This window comes from Coregonus clupeaformis, chromosome 15, assembly GCF_020615455.1.
Source record: "Coregonus clupeaformis isolate EN_2021a chromosome 15, ASM2061545v1, whole genome shotgun sequence".
Classification (NCBI taxonomy): domain Eukaryota; kingdom Metazoa; phylum Chordata; class Actinopteri; order Salmoniformes; family Salmonidae; genus Coregonus; species Coregonus clupeaformis.
The window spans coordinates 29,974,605-29,986,654 of record NC_059206.1 but is presented as its reverse complement, the minus strand read 5'-3'; the positions used below and the strand labels follow the sequence as shown (position 1 = coordinate 29,986,654).

The following is a 12,050-nucleotide window of genomic DNA, read 5'->3' as shown; positions in this document are numbered from 1 at the left end:
TCACCCAAACAATGAGTCCTCCAATGACTGAGTGGGGAGAAATGGCTAACTCATGACATTGCAAGACAGTGGGAGGAAGACATTTGAGAGGCAGATAGGGTGGGAATGGAAAAGGAGCACTGGAATAGCCATCACAGGTGTTCTACCGACTGAGCCATGGGCCGGCTGTAACTTTATTTCCACTGAAACCAGAGAGTAGCAAAATAGATGCTCTGGAATGATCTTTCTGTAAAGAGGTGAGAGAGTGTATAGTGAGCTGACATGTGTTGGCTCATCTCTACAGGTCTGGCGTGCCACCTTTCCACTCCGCGTGAACCCTCGTTCCCTTGCCATTTGAGCTGTCAACTTTGCAGAGTCTTCTGTGATACGTATCACTGATGGGATATGCAGAAAATTGATGTTTTCTTTTCAATTATTTTAAAACCTGTAGGGAGTTGATATCCATTATAATATTGATTGATCAGTCAGGCTTCTTCTGCTTCATCTGGGGGCTTGTTATAGTACATACAAACTGTTTTAGGTCAGGCATGTTGTGAAAGCATGTGGGCTGTAACATAACCTGTAGTCAAGTAGTGTTTATTATGTTCAAGTGGAAATCAGTGAATTTGCAATCTATTGTGAACTAGGAAATAAGGCTGGGCATTATCAATCCTACCAGACCTGTGGTTTGGCATACCTTCAATGGATCAACCAGGGTCTTGCTACATTAGTGTCTCCCCTCACACCCACCCAACGTTTGGAAACCCTAAACTCAGAGTCATCCATCACTGTTTTCCACGCTGAGAGGGAAGAACAGTTTGACGTTTCTTCCAATCAGTCTCCCACAAATTACAGGGCTCCAGTGTCCAGCATATGAAGTCATCAGAGTGATCTGCAGTGGCCGGTGGGAATATCGACTATTGGCTGAATCCTAACATGGGATATGTACAAGTAACTCAAACTGCTGCTCCCATTGCACCACTCATACCAATCACAGCAGCTGGTGCGTAGACCAGCAACAAAGGATCAGAGGATCTCCACTTCTTGCAGTCTTTGGCCATCTTCCCAAGGCATGATTAATGCAAGTTCAGTTTACACATTCATTTCTCAAGCTAGGATCTGGCCCTATGTGTGTGGGTATGCATACTCGATTTAATGAAACAGCTGGTAAGACTAAATAAATCCTATGGAACACAATTTTCCATCCAAACTGCTTATTGACACTAGAATTATCGTGGTGTCAGAGGAACTTGGGTAAAATACCCAGGAAGATTCTTTACCGAGTGCTGTGACAGGTCACTCAAAGAGAAAAACAGGGAAGGGATTTATGATCCCACGTCTCTGACCCGCTCATCTTCAGTTCTGTCCTATCTTGTCTTATTAAAAACCAAGACCAGAGTGCCCTCGGAAAAGCCTCACAGCTGTGTCCATAGACATATTGACAGTGGATAGTGTCAAAAGTCCTCTGTCATTACCATTTGCTGTGAACATGCCTGGTACATACCAATAGGATCTTAATTTGAGCATTTTCTCACAGCAGGCAAATAATCCTGCAGCAACAGGAAATGTAAATTATTGTGTGGATTATAATTAATTGACATTTTTGTAGGGGTTGATGCATTTTTAGTTGGGGTAAATCAAGCCTGACATTTTAAAGTGGAAATTACTAACTTTAGAAGCCTTTGTAGACTTCGAATACACTACAAGTTTGCATTTCCTGCAACAACAGGGTGATACAATTAAGATCCTACATTTGTATTCATTTTTGATGGGTACAGAGGTGCAACACGAAACTAGAAATGGTCAGGATCTTTGGCTCAGAGGGTGAAGTTATTTCAGGTCTCAGGGTGCATATGTTCTGCTAAGCTAACATATGCAATTGTTTTAATATGGTCATACCATGGATCATTTTGCTATTTGATTTAGAATTGTAGGACCACTTTTGGTATCCAAAAAAGACAGTCAAAAAATAAATCATAAGGAATAAGGTTTTGAAGTGTCTGTCTTATATCAAGGAGATGTAAGAAAGCTCAGGAAATATTTTTGTTTTTTTGGACACATATTTAACCCCTTATTTTTGTTGGCACAAAACTACCTCCATACTTCCATTCATTTGTATGGGTTTGTTTGAGATGAGTCCCGTGACACTTGTGGGGGTCGTGGAGCAAAACGAAGAACACCATCGTGTTCGTGAGAGTCTCCCCTTTCCATAGAGCGGTCTGTAGGCCAAACCATTTGGACGCTACAGACGTTTTTGTGAGAAGACCAATTTTTTGGATGTCCCGGTCTGACAAACACTGCTGTAGCTCGGCCACCTTCCACCACAGATGCGGAAGGCCGACATAGGCAGATGCGGTGGACATGCAAAAATCTCTATCTTAAACTGACAGACTTTGATGTGGATTTTTTTATTATGTTACGGGTGCATCAATAAACTATTTTAAAACACATATCTTAAAAGGTCCAATGCAGCCGTTGTTACCCGTTCTGGGTAACAATTAAGTACCCTACTGAGATTGTTTTCAATTAAAATGGTCAAAATAAATTAAAATGGCAATTTCTCAAGCAAGAATTTTGCTAGGACTGTCTGGGGGTGGTCTGAGTGGGCAGGGGAAAACTGAAAACGAGCTCTTATTGAAAGAGAGGTTTGGACTCAATCTTATTGGTCTATTAACTAATTTACTGCCTGGTAGTGCTGAGCGATGAGTTCGGTTTGGATAGATTATTAAACATGAAATGCACTATGCATTATGTGGATTGAATGCTGTAACACAGAATAAAACAATTAATAAAAGTCCCATGATGGTAGTGACTGCCCATTACTGCTTATCACTTATGAATCATCATTTATTCACATTACTTTACTTTAATAAAATATGTCAGTTGTGTATATTACATTTGTTTTATGTAATGACTTTATTATTTCATTCTAAGTCATCTCATCTTTATAGAGCTGCTGCCCGTGCTGTCTGACAAAATCACTATTTTAGTAGTTCTTCAAAGTAAATAAGGCATACTTTTATGACTGCTGAATACCAACTATCAATCACTTAGATCATGTATTTTTGGGTAGAGATACCTCGCAAAGCAACTGCTCTCTATCCCTCTCGATTGCGTGTTATTCCATCTCTTCTCTCCGTCTCCCTTTTCGTGTCTGCCCCACACCAGAGAGGAAGAGGTGAAGCGAGAGGTTTCACTCTCGCCAAAATCTGTCCAAAATAAGCTATGGGCTTATTTTGGACCTAAACTTGTTGCCTGCCGTCCCGCCATTGTCAGGGCATCTTGTCATTATATACAGATCTCTGGCCACAGCAACTGGACAAGTACGTGGATTATGGTCATTGTAGTTAATTACCATGTTTTCTGCGCCAAACTATGTAGAATATTGGCCTGTTGGAAACTACAACTCCCTACTACATTGCACAGTTCGGGCATTGAGCTCACAGAAAATAAATTAACGAAATTCTAATAATTGACAGACATTTCAGTGAATCGTTCATCATTTTCACAAATTCACAGTATTATTCCAACCTCATAGTGTGGAAATTTAAAACAGGAAAATCACGTTTTTGTCAGCGCTGGGCCTTTAAACACGTCTTGAGCTGTTTTATGAGACAAAGCAGGTTCAAATCTCTATGGGGCATTGTGGCCATAACGGACTGCCCACAAAATGTATTTCACAGGAACACACATAGTAGGGGTTGTCAGCATGTTCAGAGAGAGACAAAAACATAGGCCAAGTGTTGACGTATATATAATTGTTGGACCAAGGAAATGGTGTGTCGTGAAAATTCTACACACGGGACACTCAAAGTCAATCTTAAATTAATCGTTGTTTATTAATAGCAAGCTGGAGAGGTCACAGTCAAACTTAGATGCATAAACTACCGGTCTGAAGTGAGCTCCACCAGGGCATTCCCGTTAGTTCTCTTGTATACTGCTTACACAGACAACTCATATTTGCATGATTTAGATTATTAATTATTCATACTTAATTCATCATTAACGTTTGGTTCATGCATGTGACCGACCAATCCCTCACGAGGCTTCTTCTCTCCAAGCTGAGAACTTGAAACTGAGATATCCCTTTCATTCTCAAAACAAGGTTCTGGGTGTACTGCCAAATTGCAGATACTGGTAGTGAGGATTCCTCCCAGGAACGTTCAATCAGTCACTTGCATGAACACAGAAATGGGTTATTAGAAAAGCACAAACATAACATTTTCCATCACTGGTGCTTGAAGGAAACACTCTTTCAAGGGCCAATGGGTTAACAAGCTACATGGGGCTCAGTTTGTGTTGTGAAGTCAATTACCAGCTAAAATTACTGTCAGTTCTGTGGTTAGCTTGATCACAGTCGTTTAACATCCAGCTGACACTTCACAAACCTTCATAGTTTCCAAAGATGTCCCGCAATGCAAAAGTAATCTGCGGATATTAGGGTTTAAATAGCGGGAGAAAAAGTAACCAACTATGGCTCACTGTGGCTCACAGTCAGTGGTGGCTTTCCTCAGCTGGAAAATACACTAAAGGGTTAGGTGTCAATCACTCACAACTTATACAGACAGTGTTCACCCTGTGAGAAATAGGTCAATAAAGAGAGGGAGAGAATACTTTAATCTTTCCACATTTACATTTGAGTGAAAGCCATTGATTAGAGGGGGTAATTACATACACACTGGACGCCTTTACAACTCAAACTTCATCCCTCTGGAATGTTGTGGCCTTGAGTGTCAGACTGTAGGATTGTCAGTTTTACAGGTGCTGTTATCTAGGATATAATAGACAGAATGCAATTGGACTGTGCAGGTGTTGAAGTGTAACAACCTCCATTAGCCTGCACACTTGAAGTAAAACCCTCCCCAGTGTTTGTTGATCTATTTTTACCGCCTTGTAATTCACGGAGTGCACAGGTTATTGTCTGCCTTTACAAGTTTTACAGTCATGGATGTCTCCCCAGAGTGACCCTGTGAAAATGTATTTATCCATGTGCATTATTGAGGTTATCTTTGACTTAATGTCTTTTGTTTACCTTCCAGGGCCCCTACACTGTTTTCCAGATTTGGCCAGACTTTGTCCCGATATTCCTAAAGCTGAGTCCAGTTAAGAGAGCCAAACATGGGTACTAAAAGCATTCTAGGCTGCCTCTTCCTGCCTCTCCTTCTCAGTCTCTGCCAAGCTGGGCTGGTGAGAAAAATACTTAGGCATAAACGGGCGACTCTGACAGCCCCGGGCGGAGACAACATAACCCTCCCCAGTGCTGACCAGCCAGTGGTCTTCAACCATGTCTACAACATCAACGTCCCCGCTAGCTCCTTGTGCTCAGTGGACCTGGATGCGCCAGGAAGTACCAGCCTTGAGCCCCAGGATGCAGTTCCGCCATCAGGCCTCCACACCACCGAACATACCCTGGATGGGCAGAACCAGATCGTTTTCACCCACCGCATTAACATTCCTCAGCAGGCGTGTGCATGCACCAAAGGGCTCCCGGATTTGAAGGACCTCCTGAGCAGGTTGGAGATGCTGGAGGGAGAGCTGTCCACACTGAGAGATCAGTGCACTACTGGAGACACTGGCTTCTGCAGCGCTCAGCCAGTCACAGGTACAGTATTGTATTCATGTCAACCTAATCACCCCCAGCTTCTGATTGGCTCATTCAACCCCTCTCCTCTCCCCTGGTTGTTGCTGTAAATGATAATGTGCTCTCACTCAACTTACCTGGTAAATAAAGGGTTAGAAAACACAACAAAACAGTTATGATACTGAAAATAGTATAATTGGGACAAGTTTAGGTGGTTTTGAAGGACAAAGGGTTGAGAAATCCTGGTATATTATAGCATGCTTAGGACGGCTGTCACCTCATCACGTCCCCTTCCTTCAGAGGCACATCTGTTTTACTCAACCTCTGGGAAGCTTCAATGGAATTGAATGTGGGGTTGGGCTTAGCAGTGCTTTCTCTTTTACAGGGAAAAATGCTCTTCAAAATTGAATGAAAATCGAAGCATAGACATACTCTGTGCTGATTAGAAGATTGTTATTCAGGACAGAATTGGGTTTTCAAACATGTCTCTGGTCTATGATGATAATACTTGATTACAACATTTCTAAATGGCATTTGTTAGAGAAGTAAATTGGGGGATGAGGGGCGGGGTTATGATTGAGAGGGTTGTAATCACTAAACTCTGCTCCTTTAGGTGAGGTGGAGACCAAGCCTTACTGCAATGGCCGTGGCAACTACAGCGCTGACACCTGTGGTTGCATTTGCAATCCTGGCTGGAAGGGACCCAATTGCACCGAGTCTGAATGCCCCAATGACTGCCAGGACCAAGGTCGATGCGTAGATGGGAAATGCATCTGCTTCGAGGGCTTTGGCGGGAACGACTGTTTGCTTGAGGTTTGCAAAGTGGACTGTGGTGAGAACGGACAATGCATTGGCGGGGTCTGCGTCTGTGCCGAGGGTTTCACTGGAGAGGACTGTTCTCAGACTGACTGCCTGAACAACTGCTTAGGCCGTGGAAAGTGCGTGGATGGGGAGTGTGTGTGTGAAGAGCCCTGGACGGGCTACGACTGCTCCGAACTCATCTGCCCCAACGACTGCTATGACCGTGGACGCTGCGTCAACGGAACCTGCTACTGCGAAGAAGGTTTCACCGGGAAGGACTGTGGGGAGACAACCTGCCCCAGCGACTGCATGAGTCATGGTTTCTGTGTGGATGGCCAGTGTGTCTGCAGCACTGGCTACACCGGAGAGGACTGCTCCAAGCTCACCTGCCCTGGTGACTGCAACGATAGAGGTACCTGCTTCAATGGCATGTGTATCTGCGATGCTGGCTACCAAGGAGAGGACTGTAGCCAGCTAGCTTGCCTCAACAACTGCCACAACAGGGGACTGTGCGTCAATGGGCAGTGCCACTGCGACGTAGGCTACCAGGGAGAGGACTGCTCTGAGCTCTCCTGCCCCAACAACTGCCTCAACCGGGGCCGCTGTGTCAACGGACAGTGTGTATGCGATGAAGGCTTTGGTGGAGAGGACTGCAGTATTATGACCTGCCCCTCGGACTGCTACGGCCGTGGAGACTGTGTGGACGGCCGGTGTGTCTGCTATGCTGGCTTCACTGGTGAGGACTGCGGCGAGCTGAGCTGCCCCAACAACTGCCTGAACCGCGGTCGCTGCGTTGACGGACAGTGCGTCTGCGATGAGGGCTTCACAGGGGAAGACTGCAGTGAGAAGCGCTGTCCCAATGACTGCCTGGGCCAGGGATACTGTGTGGATGGCAAATGTGTCTGCCAGGACAGCTATGCGGGTGACGACTGCTCTGACCTCACCTGCCCTGATAACTGCAACAACAGGGGGCGCTGTGTTAATGGGAAGTGCATTTGTGAGGAGGGATACATGGGAGACAACTGCGGAGAGCTGAGCTGCCTCAACAACTGCCAGGACAAGGGCCGCTGTGTGAATGGACAATGTCTCTGTGATGAGGGATACATTGGAGAAGACTGCTCAGAAGGTAAGAATGGTTTCATTCAACTGACCCACTCTTTGAGAGAAAAAAAAGGGATAATTGAGTTTAGTTCATTTGTTAACTTTGTATGCTTGATATTTCCATGTGCTGGTTGAATGCCACATTAAATCCAATTACTTATTTTTCCGTTATGTTTTATACTCTTAACGTAATAAAATCCCCAAATAAGAGAAACCATTTAAATTAATTTCAAAGGGGTTTTGCGAAAAGGATTAAAACTTCCATCTATGATTTCCTCTGATGCCAAAAGCTGTGCATTTCAGTTGTCTGTACTTCTGTCTCAAAGATCTTTGGCGGTCCAAACCACTACCAGATGTGATTCTGGGGAAAGCATTAGCTTTGTGTAGAGGATTGTTAGTGGCTGAGTGGCTTTGGATAAAAGTGCTAAATGGAATATATACAGTATATTATATATTATTATATTGAGGGCATGGGAAACTTAGTGTCTGAGACAATAAAAAGCTCAGACAAAAATATAACTATTTTCTGTCCCTCTATTTTCTTTCTTTCTCTTTCTCTTTAGTTTCCCCTCCAAAGGACCTGATTGTAACAGAGGTCACCACTGAGACAGTGGACCTGACCTGGAATAATGAGATGCTGGTGACAGAGTATCTGATCACCTATGTGCCAAATGGTCCTGGGGGTCTGTATCAGGAGTTCACAGTGGCCGGAGACAAGACTGCTGCCACTGTCAGCGAGCTGGAGCCTGGCATCGAGTACTTGATCAACGTCTATGCCATCCTCAGCAACAAAAAGAGCATCCCAATCAGCGCCAGGGTAGCCACACGTAGGTCATGCCCGTTTAACGAAGCTCGCGTAATAAGACATCTTGCCTAAGATCTGAAAACTTGAGTCCCTGAGCAGTCTGGGTTCATGGCAATATGATCCACTTTAGTATAAAAGTATAAAAACCTATTTGCACATATTAACTGTAATCAGAATGGTATTCAGTCCAGTGGAGAACATTTCACAGCACAATGTTTACACAAGGCTTTCCTTTTAAGAATAAGGGATTCCAACACAACCACTAGATTTGACTGATGCTTTTCAAGGTTTGAAACCACACACTGTCTCGATGCACAAGGTTTTGTCATCAGGCATAACATATTATTGTGTCTCTCTGTCCTGCCAGATCTGCCAGAACCAGAAGGCTTGAAGTTCAAATCAGTGAGGGAGACATCAGTAGAGGTGCTGTGGGATCAGCTGGACATTCCCTTTGATGCCTGGGAGCTCTACATCCGCAACATGGTCAGTCTGTCCATATCTCTTTGCAATCTATCCATCTCTCTGCAAGCGATCTCTGCTGGGTCTTGCCTAGAATTCCACTAAACAGCAGGGACAAGATGACAGATTTACACAAGCTGGCTTTGCTCTTGAAATGCTTGGCTATTTATCATGTCCAGTGAAGTAGCAGTAACTATCACGGTTGGGGTTGTTCATTTTTCAATTCAGACAACTCAAAATAACAAGGTTAAAAATGAAACATACACAATAAACCACAAATTGCTTTTACACTACCGAAGTGTGCTGTACTTTACACTGAAGAATGACGTTGATGTGAACTGGTACGTGGAAAATAACTGTGCATTGCCTCAGATCACAAATCTAAGGGCTTATTGTTACTTGCACACTTTCTGCTCAGCTGCTAATGGCAAAGGTCTGGGCAGCCATAACCCATGAAACTCTTCTTAATGTCCCCAAGTTCATTTTCACAAAGGGCTGTATCCTCGTTTAAACATTCCTCAAGGAGGTCTCTGGCAGCCAGGACATGTTCAGCAGTGTTTATTGCTTATCCCATTCTCCTCAGCACTTGGACTTTATTGCCCCATACATAACATTTAAGGACCTGTGATCCATGATCAGCACTTCATCCCTATCACTATGGGCCAAATGAGCTTTGTTTGCAGCATTCTTATGAGGCAATCAAAGACCTGCTAAAATAACCATGGAATAATGAAATATTGTAACAATTGTTATTGTTTAACTCAACATTAACTGTGTGAAATATTTATTTTGTTGATTGACACATTGATGTGGCTTACCTCAGTTAGCCTGTTGGATATGTAAGTAGGCTATGTCTTATGTATGAATCCAGAAATGGTATATTAAAAACAGTATGTATTTGTCCTTTCAGAAAGAGGAGAGTGGGAAAACCCTGACCACCCTTCCATCCTCCCAGACCTTGTATGAGCAGTCAGGGCTAGGTCCTGGTCAGGAGTACGAGGTCTCAGTGGGCATCATCAAGAACAATACTAGGGGACCACAGTCTACTAAAATCATCACTACCAGTAAGCTTACACCACATTTTAATGTGTGTAATGTTTCCCCCCTAGCCCGGTGCAGATATGTATGTGCATGTCATACATTAATTAATCTAAACCAGGCTTCTCCCATTCATCCTGGTGACTACCCACATCCCATGGGGTGGATAAGGAAAATGCTTACACCTCACAAATCACTCAAGCAGACAGAGGAACAACTGAACAGACCAATTTAACTGTCAGCCATGGCATGAGGATTAGATGGAAAAAGTGGCTAAACCCCCATTGTCGTTTCACACAGTTCAATTTAAATTTCTTAAGGATTGTACCCATTTTTTCAATTTTAGCCTAAAATGACATATCCAAATCTAACTGCCTGTAGCTCAGGACCTGAAGCAAGGATATGAATATTCTTGGTACCATTTGAAAGGAAACACTTTGAAGATTGTGGAAATGTGTTAATGTAGGAGAATGTAACACATTAGATCTGGTAAAAGATAATACAAACAAGAAAACATGTATTTTCTTGCCTCATCTTTGAAATACAGGAGAAAGGTCAGACAGTGATGTAGGAATATAGGTGTAATTTAGATTTTGTCCACAAGATGGCATCATTGTGTGTGCAAAGTTTCAGACTGATCCAGTGAAGAATTACATTACTACACAATATTTTGTATAAAGTCTGCCAGGAGTTTTCCCCAAAAGAATGCTACATTTTATCTCTGGGACCCTCGGGCTGACAAATCAGAGCAAGATTACTGAATGTAAGTACATTATTTACCTTCAGAGGTGAATGTATCAAACCAGTTGCCTTGACAAAAGTGTTTTGTTGTTGTGCATTATCCTCAAACAATAGCATGGTATTTTATTTCTGTAATAGCTAAAGTAAATTGGACACTGCAGTTAGATTAACAAGAATTTAAGCTTTCTGCCCATATAAGACATGTCCCGGAAAGTTGGCATTGTTTACAACTAGTCTAGTCACATATTGCATATTGAGCAGCTACCATCCCGGTATAGGGACACCGATCCCGTAGAGGTCAACAGTATTTTTTGCAAAAGTGAACAATGCTGAATTTCAGCCCAGCCTGCATATTACAATAGTCTTTTTTATCTTTCAAGGAGCCCTGCCATAAGCTCTTAACAAGGGTTTACCTTAGCTTTTACTGCCCACTGTTACTCCATACATTAAGGTCAAATGGGTTTCTAGTGTGAACCATGCTACCTCCTCGTCCATGGAAAAGCCATTTAATTTACAATTCCTCGTTGATGGAGCCTATAAATATCTTCTACTTCTGACTCATGCGTAATTTATTTATACAGGCTTAAGTTCAGCACAGCTTTCAGGAATGAGGAATGATAGAAGTAGGTGATTTATACAGTGTGAACCTATGGCCTATATCACCCAGTGAAGTCACCACAGCATGGAATTGAGAAACTTCTCCTGTGAAAATAAACACAGGAACTTACCAAAGGTCATGTCAGAACACAGATCAGTGACATCACATACCAAACAGTTAATGACATTGGTTATGCCATAATTATAGCAATGTTGTGCAGGTCATAAAATGTAGTTAAAATAAAACCAATACTCCTTGTGTCCTTGTGTCTCTAGCCCAAAGGTAGCACTTAAAACATTTATGTGATCATTGTCCATAACAAACAGCACATACTTTCACCCTTTTTATTTAATCCTTATTTTACCAGGTAAATTGACTGAGAACACATTCTTATTTACAGCAATGACCTGGGGAATAGTTACAGGGGAGAGGATGGGGGATGAATGAGCCAGCAATAGTCATCCTTAACATATTGTATTCCTTGTGTCCCTTTCTCCCAGGGATTGATGGGCCCAGGCAGGTAGAGGTGCGTGATGTGACAGACAGCTCAGGCTTGGTCACCTGGTTCCATCCCGTGGCTCAGGTGGACGGTGTCACCGTGTCCTACGGCCCCTACTCCGACCCCACAGAGAGGACCAGCGTGGACCTGTCCACCACAGACAAACAGTACAGCATTGACAGCCTCAGCCCAGACACTGAGTACCAGGTGTCCCTGGTCTCCAGGAGGGGAGACAGCACCAGCGATCCAGTCACTGAGATATTCACCACAGGTAGGGGCTTTATTTTATCCACTTTTGATAAGTGCACTCCTGATAAGTGCAAACTGTGTTTGAGTACACTACATTTTTACAGTCCCAATTCAATTCCATGTCCAGTCCCTTTTTTAAAGTGTACCTGATAACATCATGCGCGCTTGGATTTATCAAGAGTCGACTGTCAACAGTCTT

General features: G+C 43.2%; 1 protein-coding gene across 3 annotated transcripts in view; it reads left to right on the top strand.

Annotated features, from left to right (window-relative positions):
* tnca (tenascin Ca) overlaps positions 1-12,050 on the top strand; it is an 89,496-nt gene that overhangs the window by 59,317 nt on the left and 18,129 nt on the right. For all 3 annotated transcript variants that reach the window (XM_041898553.2, XM_041898555.2, XM_041898554.2), the window contains 6 exons: positions 5,019-5,581; positions 6,174-7,487; positions 8,026-8,289; positions 8,635-8,750; positions 9,637-9,790; positions 11,604-11,873. In XM_041898553.2, the coding sequence (XP_041754487.2) occupies positions 5,098-5,581; positions 6,174-7,487; positions 8,026-8,289; positions 8,635-8,750; positions 9,637-9,790; positions 11,604-11,873 (2,602 nt within the window). In that variant the 5' untranslated portion in view covers positions 5,019-5,097. The remainder of the gene's footprint in view (positions 1-5,018; positions 5,582-6,173; positions 7,488-8,025; positions 8,290-8,634; positions 8,751-9,636; positions 9,791-11,603; positions 11,874-12,050) is intronic.